General features: G+C 31.3%; 2 protein-coding genes across 9 annotated transcripts in view; one reads left to right on the top strand and one right to left on the bottom strand.

Moving 5' to 3' along the window:
- Positions 1–9,876, bottom strand: part of LOC115234486 (phosphatidylglycerophosphatase and protein-tyrosine phosphatase 1-like) — a 29,134-nt gene extending 19,258 nt beyond the window's left edge. Inside the window, exon 1 of the mRNA XM_029805617.1 lies at positions 9,748–9,876. The gene's annotated coding sequence lies outside the window, so the exon portion shown is untranslated. The remainder of the gene's footprint in view (positions 1–9,747) is intronic.
- The window catches only part of LOC115234484 (syntaxin-binding protein 5), a 32,323-nt gene extending 14,428 nt beyond the window's left edge, over positions 1–17,895 (top strand). The window contains exons 13-23 of one of the 8 annotated variants that reach the window (XM_029805604.1): positions 4,269–4,544; positions 5,062–5,578; positions 12,661–12,786; positions 13,134–13,253; positions 13,392–13,517; positions 13,743–13,949; positions 14,105–14,213; positions 16,427–16,510; positions 16,849–16,944; positions 17,122–17,246; positions 17,332–17,895. In XM_029805604.1, the coding sequence (XP_029661464.1) occupies positions 4,269–4,544; positions 5,062–5,578; positions 12,661–12,786; positions 13,134–13,253; positions 13,392–13,517; positions 13,743–13,949; positions 14,105–14,213; positions 16,427–16,510; positions 16,849–16,944; positions 17,122–17,246; positions 17,332–17,585 (2,040 nt within the window). In that variant the 3' untranslated portion in view covers positions 17,586–17,895. Of the gene's footprint in view, positions 1–943; positions 971–4,268; positions 4,545–5,061; positions 5,579–7,984; positions 8,031–9,900; positions 10,427–12,660; positions 12,787–13,133; positions 13,254–13,391; positions 13,518–13,742; positions 13,950–14,104; positions 14,214–16,426; positions 16,511–16,848; positions 16,945–17,121; positions 17,247–17,331 lie in introns of all 8 variants that reach the window. The other 7 variants (XM_029805611.1, XM_029805605.1, XM_029805610.1 and 4 more) reach the window with 7 other exon arrangements.
- The last annotated feature ends 4,374 nt before the right edge of the window (positions 17,896–22,269 follow it).

Here is a 22,269-nt window from a genome sequence, read left to right on the forward strand (position 1 = left end):
GGTTATTTAATTTTTAAATTATTAAATTTTTTGTTACTCTCTACATACATGATTAACATTTTTCTTAATATTTATAGATATAGCTTAAACTATTTACATAGAGTTTGCATTTAAATTTGGATGGTAAGACGATATAATTTTTGTAATAAGATAATTAAACTACGTTTTTGTATTCCAAGTTACAACTGTGTGTAAATGACCATTATATTTTATATCTAGAAAATTTTTAGATGCAATAATATTCTTTTTTTACATATTTTTAATTTGTTTATTACATGCAGAACTTCAATTTTATTTTTTTTAAACATATTATAATAAACAACATTTTTTCGCTGCTTAGCAATTTTTATCATTATTCTCAAGGAGAGAGAGAATAATCTGTATTTCCAATGTATTATATTTAATGGATTAAAAGTTTTTTTTTTTTACTAGATGACTTAAACAACGCAATCTTCTAGCTTCTAAAATTTAATGAAAATATATTTGAAAAAAAATCTATTGTAAACATTTTTGTTATATATCGAAAAGAATGATTTTACATCGGCAACTATTGGTCAAACTTGTCATTTTCCACGTGTTAAAATTTTTTTTATGTATTATATATGATATATATATTGATATGATTTTTTTTCTTATTTTTTTACAAATTATTGTTATGGCAAGTCGTTAAAGATATTAAAAAAAATCTAAGTTAGTGTATACTTATATCTAAGATATTAGGTGTACTAAGATGGTAAAAAAAAAAAGTATATTATATTATTATTAAAAATATATATGCTTATTTTTATTGTAAAATAAAGCCATTTATTAGTATTGTATTTCAATTAAAAACCGATTATGATAAATGTATCATAAATGTTAAATACTATTTCTTTTTTATGCGACTTTATAAAAGAGATCTTTTTCGTTATATTTATATATATATTTTGTATTTAATGTTTAGCTAACTATGTGTCTACCATTGAAGCAAGTAAGATCAAATATATTTTTGTTGGGAAATTTGTTATAGTTTTTTGTATTGTGTAATGTTGTTCTGTTAAGAGAGAGTATTAGTCTTTATTTATATATTATTTGAGTAGGTAGCAATATTAATAGCAAAATATTCACAATTTCAGTTTCTATCATTAAATTTATAATTAGATGATAACATGTTGAATGTAGTAACTGATGGACAAATGAAAAGGAGTAGAAACAATAATATAGAAAAGCAAGAGTAAGAAACGTTAATTACTTAATATATGACAAGAATGACAACGGTTCTCACATAAACATTTGATGGAATCTGTGCATGTGCATAGATTTGATATGAAAATATGTAAATATGAGATTTACAACCACAATTATTAAATTAATATGATGTGTGTTATTAATGATGTTGATATTATATAACTTATTGTTAGTATTTTAATTTGCTTTGAAGACTGATACTACTTTTTAAAAGATGGATGGATATATGTATGTACACACATAAATATATATATATATATATACACTATCATCACAATATTTATGTGGGTACACGCGCGCGTTTGTATTATTATTAAATTATTCGCGTTTGTATTTAAATTTTATTTTCAGTTTACATATTTAAAAATTGATTATTTTTTAGAAAGTGAAAATTTCAAACTTATTTCCTACAAAAAATATGTAATATTTTTCGACTGTCATTCAAATCCTCAATTTTTCTAGCTATTATATCACGGTGCAAAACAGATTTTCTTCATTTGTGACCTCTGATTACGTAAAAAACGCAGCAGAGCTTTCGAAATCACTTGTGCAACGATTATTTGTCGGCTTATCAAGTGCGTTTCTATGCAAAGACAAGAAAATGCAGTTGTTGCATAATATATAGGAACAATTTATTTCACGGCTCGATCATTTGTGAGGAGAGTTAGTGTGATAAATTTATAATGTTATTCGTAAATCTTTTTTATCATATAATGTATGTTAGAGATTATTATTAATATATATAGTAATGCATGAGAAAAATAAATATGCAACATAAGTCATACATCGAACATTTGCAGTGCTCAAGTAATTTTCATGTATTTATATACATGACATATTATAAGATAGAGAATTGTCAGGTATGTTGACGAATCTCAAATTTGAGATGTCATTAATATGATAAAGCATCATCATCTATTAAATATTTGAGAAATCATGCTTGAGAAAATCATTAAGGAAAAATTAAAGATGAAATCTTATTATTGAATGTACTTAACACGGACGTTCTATTTGTAATTACATATAATTTGATTCGTGATAGTTGGTATTCACTACATTATGTTAACAGATAGTAATCGATTTAAACAATATTATTTGTCACATTTATATGAACGTAATATTTAATTGGTAGTGTAGTGCTTTTTGTGTTAGAAATCAGAAATTTGTCACTGTAGATAATATATGACAATATTTTTAGAAAAAAGAATATATTCTTAATGTGTACAGTGTGTTTATTAGCACAGAAACAAAACGTGTTTATTTAATAATAATAATAACATGTTTCAGCTACGTATATACATCACATCAGTAAATGTCAGCATTGCTCAATTATTGATGAGATATCTAGCAGGTGACTAAAGATATATTCACACACTACAAATGTGTTACAAGTAAAATAGAATTTTGTAATGTTTTCGTGATTAGGAACAACATTTGATTCGAAGTTTTAATATTGAAAATGTTCTCTAGAAGCTCTTTGACACAGATTTTATATATATTTTTATTAAATCTCAAGTTCAAACTTTAAGTCAAACTATAAATTATTATATAATAATTATTTTAATTTTTACGGGCCAGAATTTTGTGAATATTATTACAGATTACAATTCAATCCCTCGCCTTTATCGTAAAAGTAAATTTGTGCTTGTCCTAATTTTATCAGCGCCTAGTACTGTCATCTTACTGATGTAATGCATACATACATTGTTTAAGATTATCTCTAACTTTTCATTTATGCTTTAAAGCAAGTTAAACGGGAATTATATTATCAGACAAATGGTACAATTGTTCTCACAGAGTTATTTTATAAAACTAGTATCCAATTATCTTCCAGCAGTATTTATATACTCGCATGCTTAGTAAATGTAAATGTTAGTACATATATTATCAATGTAGATGTGTTGAATCTCGTTTTGCTTATTTTATACGCGAATATATAGATAAGATTTATAATTTGACCATTGCACACAGATATGAAATATGTACACTAACTCATCAGCTATATGTATAAGCTGATGTTGTATGCATATTCTTTATCGTAAATTATTTTTTCAGAGATTTCTAGTATCGTCGAGAATCAATATTTGTGCTCTCACTTGCTACTCTTTTCTCGAGAAAACTGTAGATATTTTCCACAGCAAGAATTATAAGTCATTCGTAAAGGTGTCAGCGATTTTAATTGTATCTCTTTCTGTTTATATAAATCATATTAGATAAATCGTATGATAACAATGGTACATACCATATTTCTTGAGTTTGAATCTTTCTTTATGATATCTCTCTTTATCGATAACGATTCAATAATGCAAACAATACTGAAATTTTGAAATACTCTATATACACTTAGAAAATTTATTTAACATTATAAATAATTGTTTAAAAAAACGAGATAAGTTTGACAAATATATAATATTCATTTGTATAAGATACATTACGATATTTCGTTGACTAGCGATATCCTAAATACAAAGGCCTACGTTTCTACGAGCATCTTAGGCATTTTGTTAGCTCTTATAGGCAGACAGATTTATTCGTGTAAAAGAAAAAAATTATAGATATATAATTATTAGCCTGTCTGCACTCTTCGATATAAAATTTTCACGAGCTTGGGAAGTGACAAGTGACCATATGTTTGCGATAGCTTTCAATTTGGATTTGAATTGCGCTTGTTCTTAGGCATGTTTCACGCGTTTACAGATCACGGCAGATCATATAACAGCACGATAATAAGGGATTAGTCTACACCACTATTAGTGGACACTTACGGAACACGAACGCGAAAATTACATAATGAAATTTTTTTAAATATCATTTTTTAGAATTAGGTCCAATATTTTATATAGATATATATATTATTAGACCCAATTCTAAAAAAAAAATTGTATTTAAAAAAAAAAATATATATATATATATGTATATGTATGTAACTATATATATGTATATGTATATGATATATGACATGTATATGTATGTATGTAAAAAATCCCTCTTTACCTGCAAACTGATTGATTATGCAAAGCACAACATCTTAAATTCATCAGAGTCAACGAGAATCCGCGATGGAATCCGAGCCAGTAGTTACAAGGATAGCAGATTCAACTCAACAAGTGTCTCTTCCGAATGAGAGTCAGACCGGAAACAATAGCGATAAATCGAGTGGGGAGGAATCTACGAACGAACACAATAAAACGGGAAACGACGACGAGTGTCAAAAAATTCAAGGTTGGAAGGGATTTAGTCTCAAGAGACAACTGAGCAAGGTTGATCTGAAGATCAAAAATACTTTTACACCATCTTTGGTGTCTTCTCAGAATGGGGTACTTGTATGCTTTTTAATACGTGCTTTAATTATTCTTTTCTTAACTATTCTTCTCTTTCTTTATGTGATTAACAAAAGTCACAGTAATTTTAAGTTCTTTTTGTGTTTCCACTGCTACCAGTTAATATTTTCGCGAAATATTTAAATTGTATGGCATTTTAAATATACATACATAAATTAGCTTGTAGCGCAGCCATTGCATTCATAAATCTCTGCGTCATTTATATGTACATATATGCATATATGTTCTTATAAGTGCAATACAACATAAAAGCAATGACTTTTTCTTCTCTTTAATTCGTAATTTTATAAAGGAAACATCAAAATTCTCTTACATTATATGAAAAATTATATGATTATAAAAAAAATATCTTTTGTGAGTGGAAAAAAGTTTATTTTGTGCGCTTATACCGGAAATTGCTTTTTGTAATGGATAACAGCATTATCCTTTTGCTTATCTTCTCGAATCTAATGTCGTTTTACGTTTACAATGTTCGTCTTTATGTTTCCGAAAGAGCTCGTCATCGGGGCTCATGCAAGTACCCCAATGTCAGCAGACAAGCGGCGATACTGGCAGTCAAAAGTCTTCCACATTTTACTGCAATATCAACGAAACGGCCAGCACGAGTCGTTCGCTGTCACCGGTCGAAAGTGTCGACTCTGAATCCTCTTTGTCACCGGAGAATCAGTCTCCGGGACACGAGAGTCCTCAGATCGACGACAGGAAGGGAGAAATGCAAGAGGCTAGAAGCCCTACGAACGAAAACGAGAACGAGAAAATGATAATAAACGACGGCAATATCGGTGTAAAAACCGAAGTAGTGAGACCGATGAATCTATCTTTGCCTGAAAACGAGCTAAAACCGCCGCGATTGAAACGTATCGCCAAGATCAAGCAGGTAAAGAGAGAAAGCCGCTTACTCTCGGTGCCGAATCTGAAATTTTCCAAGAACGAGACGACCGTTTGTGACCTAAGATGCGAAGAGAACGCTACCTCCGAATCATTCACCTGCAATCTTATAAGAAGATTCAGTAAGTGTTTATATCTAACGTAGAAAAGCGTTTTGTGTCGTCCGTGTGTCCTTAGAGATATATTACTTCGTTAGATTTTCACGTTAAATGTGAATGTGTGCGTGTAATTAATCTAACGATCGAAATCTTCCTCGATCGGGAAACGTGCGATTAATAATGAAATTGCATTTGTATTTGTGATTGAGAACTGGTGGGTGTAGACTAACCATAGAGAGAGCTCGGCTGGTCCTGGACGTGCTTCTGCCTCTTTTTTTTTTTTTAATACAAAGCCTAGGATGCTCTTAGATGCGTTCATGATTATTTCCAGAGGAAACGTTAACACAACTCATATTAATTACATCTTTGCCAAGATTGGGTAATCTGTAATAAATTATAAACTGAAGTATCATTCAACTATCGATATTTGATTATGCATATTTTAGACTTAATAAACTTTATATTCATTTAATTTTAAAACAGAGTAAATATATTAAACTTCCAATAATAGAGTAAATATATTTTCTCTTTTTTTCTCTCTACATTTCAATTGGGAATTTATTATTATCAATTTGTATATTATTGTGGAGAAAAATAAATATTTCAATATTTTAAATATTTCAATATAATCCTTATATAATTTCGCGAGAAAAGTATGACAAGTTTCATTTTCTTACCCAATATTGGCTTTCATTATAACATGTCATCATCAAAGGTTTATGTGAAACAGTTAATATTAATATTTAAGTTAATCAATTAATATTTAAATAACAATAATAGCTTCTAATACACATGTACTCTTGCAAGAAAATCGTTGCGATAATTCTTAATAGCTCTAAACATTACTAACGATATATGTCTTATACAAACAGACGAATATTAAATACTAACAGCTTTCAAATTTTTGAATACATAATAGATCACATAAATCTGATAAATATTCACGTATACATAAATCTGAATAAAATAGCTCGCAAATTTCTAGTTATCCATTATAAGTATTCTTTACTTATTGCATGTCGAATACAAATGCATATTGATGAAATAGCAGTGCTATTATAATGCAATCTAAATATTATTGATAGACATTTCTATATGTCATTAAAAAGGAAATGGACGGTAGCAATTTATCTTGTGTTTATTATGTTTCTAAAGAGCATGTTTTGCATATATTTTAATACGCGTAAAAAACTTATATATAAAGAAAGTTATTATATATTTCTATATATTTTTAATTATATTTATTTAAATTCTAACACATAATTTCTTCCTAGTTTTCAATAATTAAATACGATAGAAATAAATAACTTAGCTCTTGTTTTGCAAGAACGTGAGAGCAGAAGCTTGGAAGATACCATCGATTTTAATTAATACGCAAAGTAATTGATTAACGTATATTTTTCTTGTAAAATAAATATATATAGTTATGTGGAATAAGAGAGACACTGTGCTGTGAAATTTGGTCACGCAAGAGAGAGATGTAGAGTCTAATATAATGGTCAGTCAATAAATTCATCGATAATTATTATTAGGCTTGTCCGAAGTGTGTCGACGTTTCTTCGGTTATGAAGAAAAGGCCTTATAATTAATAGAGAAGAGTGCGGACAATATTCCCTGCTAGAGAAAATAATATACAACGCAATGTACGCTGAAAATGATGATTCTTTAAAATGCATTCCTGATTTTGATCAGAAAGTGCCTCTCTATGCGTAAGTCATAAATTTTCAAATTTAAATAATACAATCAGTGCTACGATTTGGTATAACATTGCAAGTTCTTACTGTGTGTGAAAACAATACTACAGGCATAATAATAATATAAAATTGTCGAGACAGGCTACGAAGTATAAATTATGCCGTAAAATACGCAAATAATTTGCGTATTTGCATTTGTCGAATGTAAATATCTCTGCGCGGATATATTCAATTTATATTCACAAATGTAATGTTTCTGATACTATTTTCAGAAAAATACATTTTAAAGAATATCAACGCTTCACTAAACTGCATCGATTGCCTTTTCATAAAGCATTATCTTGCCGAACCGTCCTTAGTATGCAATTTATTCGCGTTGATGATTTCGATAGGTCAATAGATCGGGATTCACCGTACATATTTAAGATTTTTCTAGTCATTCCCACCCCTAGGTTACCAATATACCTGGAATGCGTAGTAGATATTTGGAAAGTGCATCGCCTCCCGTTTGGCCTTGATATCCATTTGTGTCAACTTCGTTTCCAAGTTTTATGGCTACATTTATTCCTTATAAACATTGTTCTTATGCTCGTAAAATGTGGGAAATACCCCCTCCTACTGCGGGAATATCAACAGGAAATAACACTACTCCGTTCGTACTGATGCCAAGTCCTCTATCTACACTTTACACTGTACAATACGAATTTGAAGAAATTCTACTTTAACACTTTTTCAGGTTCAAATCAATTTTGCGGTCTTCCCCGACAGCAAGCTCGATTCAGGTAAAAATAAGGTTTTTCATATTTTGGCAGTTGTCTTATCACCGAGAGAAAAGTACACACCTTGACAGCAAGTTCTCAGTCAAGATGTATGATATTACACATTACAAATTAATAGGCAGTGTTCTTATCATCCTATGTAGCTTGATCACAATAATCCAAAAATCAGATTCTATTCGTAGACTATTGACATATCTCTCGAATACGATTGACATCGACTTCCACTTGTCTTCAAGTCTACATGTAGAAAAATTATGATTTTTCTCTTCTTACTTTCCAACATACGAGTATATTATCCACAGACACCTTTCTCTCGGTACAATATTGCTTTCAAAGCTTTTGGAAATTTTTTCGATGGTTTGCACGCAAATAGCAATAGTAATAATAATAACAACACTGATGATCGTGGCATCATCAATGACAACAAGACAAAGTCATTTTCTTTTATTGATTAAATTAAGGCGTGAATTATATGTAATGTGCGTTATATAAACGCTGCTGACAGGACATTTTATGAGTCCAACTCTTTCAAATTTCTATCTCGACATTGACTGACTACTATAGAGGACTCTGCATAATATTCTGATATTCCACATAGCGAGAAACAAGATGTGCATACACGAGCAAGCGTTTATCATTTTTTCTCTCAACGAGATCTTCCATAATGTCATCCCCAGTGCAGACAACAACAATGACAACAAATATTATTTCACACCCAAATTCGCTCGACAAATCATCTTTTGAATAGTCGAGGCAAAGCCCAATCGAATAAATCGAAGTGTTTTCGATCTGTCTTTATCGAGGGATGTCAGTCGTTTCGTACCGGCGCGATAAAACATACAGTCATGTGATGGCAAAGAAAAAGCTTAATCTTCTGATTTTCCTAATGAACATACACGTCAGATTTACACAAACATCTATTCTGACGTAAACTTTCATCATGCTATTTCGATATGATTGATTCTGAAGAATCATTGTTTTCTAAGTAGGATCTTCTCGAGATGAAGATTTATCACATTGTTATCGGAACAACATGAGAAGAAGGCTTCTGATATGTTATCATGAATTTTAACATACGATAAAATTCTACTGAAAAAACAAAAAAGTTTCTTTATTGAAACGCTTTCGTATATATGTGTCATTTAATAGAGTGCAATTATTGTTTGTGAATATTATGAGACAATTCCCCAAAAAAATAATTGTTGACCATTTCTTTTTCCGCCAGCGCTATTCAACTTCATTATTATATTTAATGGATTTTTCGATTTTAGGGTGAGAAATCATATGTATATGTAACTCTACATAAGAAGAATTTATAAAGCATGTTTAGATAATTAAAATTTTTCCGTAATATATTTTGCCTCATTATATACAGTATATCAAAGTAAATTAATGATACTTTTGTGAAACTTAACATTTTAAAATATACATTGTTATAAGTTATAATACACACACACACATGTCTCTCTCTGCTTTTCGTTTAATATTTTGATATTTTTCATATTTTTATTACGCTTGTATAATGAGTATTTTAGTTTTATATTTCCGTTCTTAATTAATCAATATTGTAATAAAAAAGAAGTTTCTATAAAAAGACGCGAATAAACGATAAAATAGAACGCGTAAGATACGTAGGTAACACCATACGCTTATATAATAATCCGCTAACTGTGAAAATACTGTATAAATCCACGCAACTGTGATAATTTATTTTTCATACCTTTCTGTTTTCTCGTTTTGATGGAAGCTTGATAAAAGTCCGCGCTCATTTCCATAGAAAAATTCCAATCCGCATATATAAATTTGCTTTATAAACGAAAGCAACGACCAAGTCGTTTACTTCCTCCACATTTGACTTGTCACTGATTTGTAGATGAACGGGATGTGCGTATTGCCGGTGACAGGAAGAAGTACAGTGGGTGTTGGTGGTGAGAGAGGTGACAATGGTGATAATAGTGATGGTTGTAGCACCGGCGGCGGCGGCGGCGGTGGCAGTAACGGCGCCTACAATAGTGACGGTGGTGGAGGTTCTAATGCGGGTGCTTGCGTAACTCGCTCGGGTACTACTCGTAATGCCGTCGCCGGCGCGATTAGCGGTACCGACGAGGAAATTAATATGCAAGCGTCTCGCAAGGGTGTCACGTTAGATCAACGTCATCCGCGCGCCCAGGGTATAAGGAAGCTCCAGAAGTGTCTGAGCACCGCTACCACTCACTTCGAGGTGGATTCCGCCTCGGGCGCTACCGCCGCTTTTCCGACAGTCTCGCTATTCTACGCTCAGCGTAGCACGGAGATGAGAAGTTCCTCAGCCGTCCCTCAAGCGTCTTTGAACTACCAGAATATCCTCACCAACACCAGACAGTATAGCAGCTTTGGTAGTATTGTGTCGACAGCTAATTGTAATTTTAAATATTTATGTATGGACTACGTAGACCACCGATATATTATTCTCTTTCTCTCTGTGACACCGAATGGAAAAGCTACTCTTCTCTCATCGCTTGACTTTTAGTTTGATTTTCTTGTGAATAGAACGATTCTTCTCGGATCAAATCTTTTAAGCGTGGAAAGCGCTGGATCTTTCGCGCGACGTTGCTCTACCTCATATTAAATTTTATATATATCTCAGAAAATTGATTAATATCATTATAATTGATTAATTATATATATAGAAAAATATACATATATTTCTATACATTAATAATTAATTGTTTGATATTATATTATATACATATCTATTTTTCCAACGCAATATTTATATTCCTCTCGCTCTTACTCTATAAAATTAATTTTTTCCCGGATTGATTTTAAAAGTTATATTAAACAGCAATCTTTTTTTCTTTGTTTATAATTTGTAAAATCATAAGCAACGTTGTTTCCGAGATCCTTGCAGCACGTACGTTTTTCTATTGTCTAGAATCAATAGATACTGTCTGGTCTTTACTGATCTGATTGTGAAAGTGACTTCGATAGTGACTTCTCTCTCACACTACGATGCATCTCTTTCTTTCTGACTTGTATATGCTCTTTAGTGGATCTTTTCTAAATAAACACAAAAATGGCACATCCATCTGGACTGCGTGATCTCTAGTTGTCACACTGCACCCTCGAAAAGAGATACTCTTTTCTACTCTTTTCCTTTTCGCCTATGTGGCAAGCTTTTGATTTCTGCTTCTTTTATGTGATCTATAACGTTGCATCTCAAATAGCTACTTCTCAGCTCGATGCACAATCTAAGACGCACCTTGTGTGAATATACCGATAATAAGACGGACTTTACAAACTAAATGTGCAAAAATGTCGGAGGGATCAAATATTACATGTCAACATCTCATAGACTTGAACAAAAAAATACACATCTTTATATCTTTAAAGCTCATCGTTTTCTCTCCGCATTTGTAAAACAATTTATCTGTTGCATATTAACGTAATCTTTTATCGTGTTGTTATATAAATGTTATATAATTGTAACGATTTTTTTAAAAAAAGCGATTTGTTTGCACAATAGCATCACGTGTTAACTTTTATCTATTTATTAAAAGTGTCATATGTGCAAAACCTGAAACGTAAGTTTTTTTTTTTTATAAATAGACTCGATTTATTCGTATCGCTATATCCCAAATATTTTATTTGAAACGCGTACATTTCTAAAAAAAATATATAGGAAAGAATAAATTTACGAAACAATATTCAGACAATACAACTATACTCATTATACATGTGCAAAACAACTATTACATCTATTTCAATTTTATATTACATGGCAATGGCATTAAGTAATATATTGTGCTGAAAAAATTATGTTCAGAAAACGATATATTGTTTAACATTCAATTGTGTATTTCGATTGTTACTTTTGCAAAACTGCTTATGGTTGAAAATATATATAAAGCATCTTACAAATTTTATCTTTAAATTATACCAAGCTTATACGAAACGCATTGGTTTGGCCTGATTTATGTTTGAATTACGGAGAACTTGATCGATTTTTATGTTGTGATGATATTTTCGTCACCACATAACCCGGAGATCACTCGAATACTTTACGCGTGCATGCAAGAGTAATTCTTCGTCGTGCCGCTCGTCTATTTAGCTTACTTATATGAGATTAACTGACATGAGTCTGCGAACGCGAAAATATTCTACGCAAACTGAACACGATAGTACATATGCGTGTGTGCGTACGTGTGAACCTGTGTGCGTCTTTGTATGTATGTGTTTGTGTAAATTTACAATTGACTTGATATATTCATAAATCCTGATAAGTCTAAAGTCTGCGAAGGGTAATTAATATATGAACTGTGCAGTCGAGAGACACTAAGCGTGATAGTTGTTGTTGTTGCTGTCGCTGTTATTATTATTATTATTGTCATCGTCATCGTCGTCGTTGTCATACTGAGCATTTCTCATCATCACGATCATTATTATTACTGTCCTCTTGAAGCTGCGCTCTGTCTCTAATATATAAATGTTCTAATTCCGCTAGTTACACTTTGCGATATATGATACACTACGTAAAGATGATGTAAACGTGTCGAAAATAATTTCAATAGTTATTGTGCATGCTTCTTAGTAGTTAAAAAAATGGAACATTTTTATTCTATAAATAATCGATAATTTTCTTTTGGGATCGCTGGTCGGGTAGACAAATTCGACGGTTCCTTCCAACGATCAAGGAGCTCGAGTATGTCGTCCCTCGAAAATATCACCACAGAAACCATAAGCTGCCTTACATTTGCGGATTCTTATACGAAAAAAAATGGTAAGTAAACCAGTTTAATGATTTTCATATAGCCAGAGTTTAATTTTTATAATATTCGTGAACCATTTTTATTTTACGCATGTCTGTGTTGCATATATTATGTATGTTGTATATTACAATTTTCTTTATATTAATGCCGTTAACTCGATGAATAATTATTATTTATTCTCGCTCTCATCGACGAGACATCGCGTAAAGTTATTTAAGAATACTAAAGGATTAATTATATTAGAACCTCTCGTTTTTACGATGCTAGTAAATTATTTGCATAATTTAACGCGGAGTAAATTATTTACAATAATTTAACGCGGAAAAAATTTGTAATAATTTTATTTTATTTTTTTAAGATACGAACGGCATGCCAACTTTATGGATTGGCACGTCTCTGGGATCTGTACAGACTGTTGTATTCAATACACCTGCCCATGGCGAACGTCATGCTCATCCAGTGGTTGTGTCTACTTGTAGTAAGCAAACCTTATTTATGATTATTTTCTCAGCGTTTAATAAAATATATAATTTTAAAAAGCACAGTACGATCTTTTTGTTTAAAACCGCTCAAGAACAAGTAACATGAATTTTAATATGGATTTAATTGTGCGCAGATGGATCTACTTTCAAACTCAAGGGTTGTATCCTATCCATGTCATTCTTAGATTGCAACGGCGCTCTGATTCCATATTCATTCGAGTCTTGGAAAGACGAAAACACGGATGGCAAAGAACGCAACAGTAGGTTTCATTTCCTTTAATAATCATATATGTATATCCGTGAGAGAACAAAAATTAATGTCATAATGTAGCTCGTATTTTCTATGACTTTTATGTTTATTTTAAAAGAATCCTATGTGCAATATATAATTGTTGTATAATAATATATTAATATGACATATATTACATATAGGACTATATATTATATGTAATATATGTCATTAACAAAATGGATTTCTATTAAAGAGAGTCAAGTTAAATGTACAAATAGCCGAATGTCACCGTCGGCGAACACGCAAGTCAGCGGGGATAATTTTGAAGACAGACAATTTGTTGTGCTTGCATCGGAAAAGCAAGCGAGAGTTGTAGCGTTACCCTCCCAAAACTGTGTATATAGACAACAGCTGGCGGATACTCATATCGTAATTAAAGCAGAGGTTACATCACTGAAAGGTATATATATTTTTACGTAATCTATATTTTTTACATAACGCGAATATAGGGATATAACTGTTATTTAGATTTATTATTATGTTTGCTACATGTAATTATCTCAAGATATGTAATCCATTCGCGGAGAGCTTCATTTTTTAAACATTTCTGTCTAGAAAATGTCTGTCTGGTATGTTATGTTTCCAATGGTCACATCACGACGTACAGTCTGCCTAGTCTTAGACCGCTGATAGACGTTGATTTTCTACCTCTTATAGACTTGAGGTAAGAACAGTAACCCTTCTCTCTTTCTGACCTTTTTATTTTAGCTCTGTTAAGGCAATATAGTGACAATATTTGCACATGATGCGTTGCACTATACGCTATTGTAATATTGCAAAAGTTTCTACATTTTTTATTCTTATAATGTACTATATTAAATAGTACATATATACATTAAAAAGTATTAAGAATATTTCATGTACCACACAATCCAGAATTAGGAATGGTATACGTATATTAAAATATAACATACGTTCGTCGCATATCTATTTAATTATAAATTAACGGTGCTATACCAATAATATTAACATTTGTAATAATTTCCTGTATTTTTTCAAATGCACCAATATTTGAAGCAATACAATTAATTCTTTTTTTTTCAAAGAGTATACTAATTAAATTTGCATATAAATTATTTTTATTATAATTTTACATTAAAAATATCATATTATCGCAAAAGAACATGTCAAAAAAAAAACTAAGTTGATAAAAAAATTAGAAGAAATCTTTTTTTTGTATATCTTCCCCAGCTGTCAATAAATTTTTAAAATTAAATAAAATTTTATTCACAGTTCTAATATTTTACAGAGAAATTATATAATTGATAGGTTGAAAAATGGATATTTGGTATTAAATTGCGATATTTTTAAACATGCTATATATACGTAATAATTTCTTATTAGAAAACACAAAGTAGGAGATAGCTTTTAAAAGGTAAAAAAAAAGAAGAATTCAGAGATTTTTTATTAAAGACGATGGCCATAAATTATGTATTATTTACAGGCAAAGTCTTATTTGCTGCATAAGCAACTTTTAAATCTATATTTTTGAAGCATCTATAGCAAAGTTTCTCTGCTCTATTTATATAGCTGATCATTTATTTTTTAGATATTTTAATATTTCGACGCATGAAATTGGTACATAATAAAAATCTTGCTTATTCTCTTATCGTCGCTTAAATTTTATATTTATTCGCAGTAGAATAAACAACGCAAATTTGAAACTCATCGAGTAGATTTAGGTAAAGTACCGAAATCAGATATACCGTGCGACTGATATACGTAAAGATATAATTATCAGATACTTATTCTCTTACTTCAAGAATATTTTACAATTTCTTATATTCATTTTCTATAAAATTCTATATTAATTATGTGTGTTGCTACAATTTTTTCTAGAAGTGTGCAATCATTAAATATATATCAAGTTTTAACCATTTACAATTATTGTCATTGTATTTTAATGTAATTTATAAAACAATTTTAAAAACATAAGTTTAATTGTATAAGACCGAATATTATCAGAAATAAATAATGTGGCACACTTTTGGAGAATATCTTTATATATATTAAGAATAAACTGCGCGAATGTCTAGGAAAGAGCTATATAAGTTTGTAAAAATTTACGTATTTACGTACTTTTTTACCGATGTGTGTGTTAATAACTTATATTTATAAAATATCGTCTAGAATAAATACAAAGAGTAGCAATAATTTTCACATACTTATATAATAAATATTACTTTTACACATATATGATTATCTATTAATGAAATGAATTGATAGCAATTAACAGTACCGTTAGCATGTGACTTTTCTCTGCAATAAATGCACTCGTTAACCCTTAATACAATTTGAGCATGCTTCATTTGTAGTATTTTCTACGAGCACTTCTACTGCACTTCTTTATCTTGAAGCATATATGCTACATTTGCAGAGAATGATGCAGTGTTGTGAAACGAATGAAAATGCGAATTTGCTAAGTAGTGTTTACGCTACATTAACATGAAAATATTTTCCGTTTCAATTTAATTACATTTTTTTTGTATGTAATGTAATGTTTCACAACCACGCGATATAAAATTGGCTTTTTTTATGGCAATTTTTCATCTATGCAAGTTCTAATCTTTTCACTTGAAAATATCTTTACTTTATCATATATATTTACGATTTCTATTTAGCAAAATCTGGCACTACACTACGGACTTTCAGGCAACATTTATCATTTTCTCGTCTTTTTCACTTACAAATTTTTCTATACATATACAAAAAACAAAATATATCGTGCGTATAGTCCTTTTAAAAACTAATTGGGTTAGCTGTGTTTTAAGGGTTAATGCTAATTATAATAACGTAAAAAAATAACGTAATAAATTGTATATTAATCCGTGTATGGTCGAGCGCTCACTTTCCTCCTGTCTCTGTAATCTCTAACAGTTTTCAGACTACAAAACATGGCATTGTAGACCCCATGTTGAGCATATGGGGTCATCAACTCTTTGTTAATGGCGATACCGATCAGTAAGTCATCTATAAAGTACAGCTCACCATATGTAAAATCTTTACACAACACACAATGTGCCTTGCGTGCAATATATCATCTTTTTTCGATTTCATAATTTTGCCATCAGCTTCATACTAGTTTCACATAGGAAAGTGTTTCTCACGCGATTCAAACCCTCTTTAACTACCTACAAACTGGTTTTTATTACCTACCAGAGCTTTATGCTATATGTATATAAAACCGCACACTCGACACTCTTTTACAGTTGTACCCTGATATTGCCATTTTTCGTATAATCTATATTAGTTATGAAATAACGCATTGCAGTAAAGCTGGCTTGCGCATTTTTTTACAGGATCGCAAAGACGCTTTGCTTCAGCAATCGAGGCCATGGTTTATATCTTTCTTCACCTATGGAAATTCAGAAGTTTTCCGTTTCGAGTGAATTCTGGTATTGTTTTACACATTTGTTTTACTCTTACTTTAATAAAAAATAACTATTACTTTTAGTCTCATATATAAGACTAATATTAATATACTGAACATTGAGTTTTTGATTTAATAATTAATAATTAAATTTAATATAATTTAATTTATCAATTAATAAGACGTATTCTTTATTTTTTAGCGCTGAATTGACGGAGATGATGGGTGATTTATTTATCGGTCATGATATGCCAGAACCGCCTAAAGAAGGTTTCTTTAAAGGTTTATTCGGTGGAGGTTCGAGAAGTCTTGACCGAGAGGAGCTGTGTAAGTGGATATTTAAAAAAAAAAATTTTTAAATAAAAAATTTAATAAAATCCGGAATTAATGTCTATACCGATATCGATTGCAGTCGGGGAATCTAGCGGTCGTGCATCGCGCACAGTAGCGAAACACATTCCAGGACCAAACGACGCTATTCGAGAGCGAGTAACTAGCGCAACGGGAGAAGTAAATATAGCACATCAAATGGTTGTGGAGCGCGGCGAGAAGCTATCGCAGCTCGAGGAACGATCTGCGCGCATGATGTCGGAGGCTGAGAACTTTTCGCAAGGCGCTCATGGATTGATGCTCAAGTATAAAGATAAGAAATGGTACCAGCTATGAGGACGTAATTTGGCCCGAGCCCGGTGAAATGACACATGTTTCTTTAATTATTATTTAGCGTTCATGTTTCTCGTCTATGAGTTTTGTCGTATTAAGAAACTAAAAGTTAGACGCGTATTACGGTCCTCACACACGCACACACGAGAAACATCTACACGAATGAGAGAGGGATAAGGATATATTATATGTACATCTCATTTGCGATCACCTGTGCGACGCACACGGAACACGCGCACATTCTGTAACGAGAAAAAGATAAGCGCGAAAAAATATATTTCAAAGCGAATAATTATAGCGATTATTTCCCAAATGTGTAATTATAGATCTTTGCGTACGGATGAATAAAAAAGGGACGTCGGTAAAATGGAGGTTTTGTCATGATGAATTTGCGCGGATGTACGGCGCGCGCGTACGCGTATAATTATACTTATATAGAATATAAAGTACTTACGTGCAAAGAGATGATTGAAAGCATATACGAGTCAATATAAGCAATTATGTAATAATTCGCCTTTTAACCGGTGGCACTCGTTAATTCATTCGGACGTCCTGTGAACGTTGTTTAATGGCGCCTTGCCTTGTTTGCTTCTCAGCAAAGAATTGCCAATAAGTATTTATGAAGGCCACATTGTTGCAAAGTTTAAGCACTTTTGAATATATAGAATCGAATGAATGCTAAGAATCGCATTAGAGTTTTAAATCGTCTAAAAATAGTATATACATGCATACAAATATTATACATGAGTTCTTAGATTAATATTATATATGAGTGTTATATATGAGAGAGAGGGATATATATATATATATATATATAATGGGAATGAGATATATACACACACGGCTACTCATATACTATATTAACAATGCAACTAAAATTTGCAGTGTAGTAAACATATTATAGAAAAGAATTGTTATTGACTAATAATTCTTATTCCGTGATGTAAATTTTATAATCGTGTACATTATAAGCTGACTTGTATCTAAGTATTTATTGGTACGCGATCGTAGATCATTTCGTAAATATACGTTAAGGAATAAAATAAATGTGACCAATGCGATTCTTATAAGTTCATCAAGTGTAAAAGAGAGATTTGTTAGGCTTGATCTAGAAACGATTTTATGCATACTTTTAAGAAAGTTACGAACGCAGGCAAGACGGCACAGTGACACCATTCCGAATGTATTGACAATAAATTTAGTTAATCTCTCGATGAGAAAAAAGTATTGGATAAAAGTTGAATGCAATGAAATATATTTTATCCAGAATGGCGGGTTCTGCAGGTTGCAATAACTGCTGCACTCGCCATGCTGATAAGAATGTATTAGTTGTTATCGATTGTAGTATCGCTAGACGTGCTATGTATATATAAAGAGAGATAGATACCGTAGAACAGATTCCGCGTTATAAAGTTGTTTATATAACAATGTATTATGAGTTACGCTATTTCAATGCCGATGATAAATTCAACTGAATTTACATTACATTAAAATGAAATCTACTACTGTAATTTTAACACTATATATATAGTTTAGATTAATTAAAGACAATATAACATATACATATATATATATTTTATCGTATGTATATGTATTTTATATGTACATAGGCTCTGAATCGTCGTACTGCTTCCATAGCAATAATTGTATAGTCGATGTTAATGGTACTAATCACTCGTATACTTAATATGCCCACAGAAGATTAATTAGAATGCATTTTCTGAATTGATTCGAGCTCATGATATAATTTCCCTTGGACAATATAATACACGTATAGAAATCCGTTGTCCCATTACACTCTTTATCACGGGATGTCTTCACTATCGATTACTAGTACAAAAGAGCGCGAGCTCGTTCGTCGAGATGTACGAACTGTAGTTGAAATCCATATTGATGCTGAATTTGTAACACGTTTGTGAGAGTGCGCAGATTATACATGATTCTGAATGACGACCCTGTTTTAGCTAAACTGCTAACTCTGACAAACGTTTCACTATCCTATGTCTAGATTATTATTCCTCGGATATCCGACACTCAGTATGTAAGCAGTTCAATGGTAGATAAGATACATTCAAAATAAAATATAAAGTATCCTAAGAAGCGGAGATTTGTTAATGCCCGAATTACGAATGTCGGTACACAAATTAGAGGAGAAACATGTTCTTTCAATGAAAATAAATCGTCTACTGCTATAATAATAGAGTAGGTAGTTTAATGTGAGTTATATATATAGTTACAGAGAAAAGATAGAAATTATATTATTATTTAAATGTTGCAGTAATATATTCGAAAGATTTGTTGCACAAAAAGATTATATATTTATTGATACAATTTCTCATTATTTATCAAAGAATTTAGTCATATTTCAAAACAGTTTCTGATGATAGTATATCATCTACTTTATATAGACCATAGTATATAAAGAAAAGAAATCTCGAGAATGATATGGCTGGATCGAAAATGTTCGACTGTAATTAATCGATTTGCTTACCGCTTATATCTTTTTTTATATGCTATATGATCTTGAAACCCAGAAAATACTATCTATATAAAATAAATTTTTAACTCTTTCTAGCCCATATTTATTCCTATTATATCAAGTTTCCTACTGCGATAAAAGAAAATTTGTGTTTTATTGTTTCTTATTATATCTGATTAAATAATATATCGTATAAGTAATAGTGTACAACAAAATTATAGAATTATAGAATGTACAGCTATATCTAAATTATCAGGTAAATATATAGCTCACCTACACATACATATATACATATATATATACACACAAATGATATTAATTAATTTCAAACAAAATCTATGATGCTAAAGATTATTGTTGGGCTGGACAGAGATAATCGAAATGTGCATACATTTTAAAGTCCCTTTAGATGTTCACAAATAGAAATGTAACAGATGTCTCTTTTACTACATATTTAATTAGTTTTTGTACACTAATGTATAATTTTGTTAGTCACTAATTAGATGAAAATGACAAGGCACGTATAAAAACGACAGAGATTCTTTTCATACAGCTATTCTTCAAAGCCGATACTTTTTGTCAACAAATAAAACATATTCCTTTGAAGAGTTATAGTATTACCTATATTCTTTAAAAAGGCTTCGATATAAATACCTATGATTTTCGATTCATGTAAGTATTATGATGCGCTATTAAATTCAATATTATAAACGAAAGAAGTATATATTTTTAAGTGCGACGAAATACCTAATACTCTTGATTTATACTACTATTAACGATCTAGTTGAATTTTTATTTGTCAACAAATACGATATTAGATATCATCTTATAATTGTAAGAGTACTGCCTCGGCTACAGACTGTATCTTGGCTCCAATTTAATAAATGAGTTTTACTCGAAGTCGAAAAACAAAGTATCTTTTTTTATACTGTTTTAAACTAAACAGAATATAATTTTGTGTAATTGTTTTTTATTTTAAGGACATAATAGTTGTCAGACTTATTCTCTTCAAATAAAGATTGCTTCTTTTGCCTCATACTTCTACCATTATGTACACACCCTATTTTTGTTGCAATGAATTTTAACTTTTTAATATATATGTAGAATGCCAATTTCTTTATCATTTAGCAAGTCTAATTTTGTAGACTTACTTAACTTTGTAAATTAAGTTAAACGATCTTCGCAAATTAGATTTCAACATAATAAACAATTTTTCGATCAATATCTCGTGTATCTTTTCTTAATAAAATTTTGTCTCTATCTTAATCATCGAGATAATTAGCATAGGAAATGAACAGATTATAGCAAATAAGAAGGCTTTTTCAATGGTAAATTTTCGCTAAAGAAAAATAGCGCGTAGGTCGAAGCTCTCGAAAAACCTCGCCCTTTTTACTCGCTCTTTAACCGGAAGGAACGGTGACTGCTATCGACACCCCGGCTCGTAATTAAATTAATTTCTGCATCTCTTCCTTCGCCGGTATATAGGCATCGGCGTGGAATAATGCAATGGCGCAACCCGTTGCGACGTGGCGCGACGCGACGAAGGTGCTCGACCGCGCTTTCTTTCTCTCTCTCTCCCTCCATCTCTCACCCTCGCGCACACTTCTCATTTCCAATTTAAAAATAATGAGAATTTACTGCGAATAGGTGTGGCTGTCGCGCACAGATACCCATTGACTATACCAGCGTCTCGGCCGCGCGCGAAGTGGAATGAATTGAAAAAAATTCAATTTAGCTTCGGGTATACCGCGTATAGCCGCCGACCAGCCGCGATGCGACGCGATCCGACATGACGCGACGTGCGCCTTCTTTTCTCGCCATAAAGGGAACAATAGAGATTGAAATTTATTTATTTTTCTCCATTTATCCACCGCATTCCTAAAAAAAAAAAAAAAAAAAAAAAAAAGGATTCCGGTAATCGTCGTACTTTCACACCGCAAAATGCTAGTTGATGCGAAGCAAGTACGAAGGGACGTTCCAGTTTGTGGAAAGAATACGGAAAATTTAACTGTTGAACAATCGCTTCCCCTCCGGTTCATTATATTAATCGACGTCTTGAAGATCGAGAGCCGTTCTCGCGCGATTCGAATAACAATACGTGTCGGCGAGGACGCGTCTATGTTGTCGGCAACGTAGTAGTAAATGGGAAACGAATAAAGATCCGGGAAAGAGCGAAAAGGGCCCGGCAGTCTGTCTCGGGCGCGCGCA

Source organism: Formica exsecta, unplaced genomic scaffold (assembly GCF_003651465.1).
Source record: "Formica exsecta isolate Colony F162 unplaced genomic scaffold, ASM365146v1 scaffold2, whole genome shotgun sequence".
Classification (NCBI taxonomy): Eukaryota; Metazoa; Arthropoda; class Insecta; order Hymenoptera; family Formicidae; genus Formica; species Formica exsecta.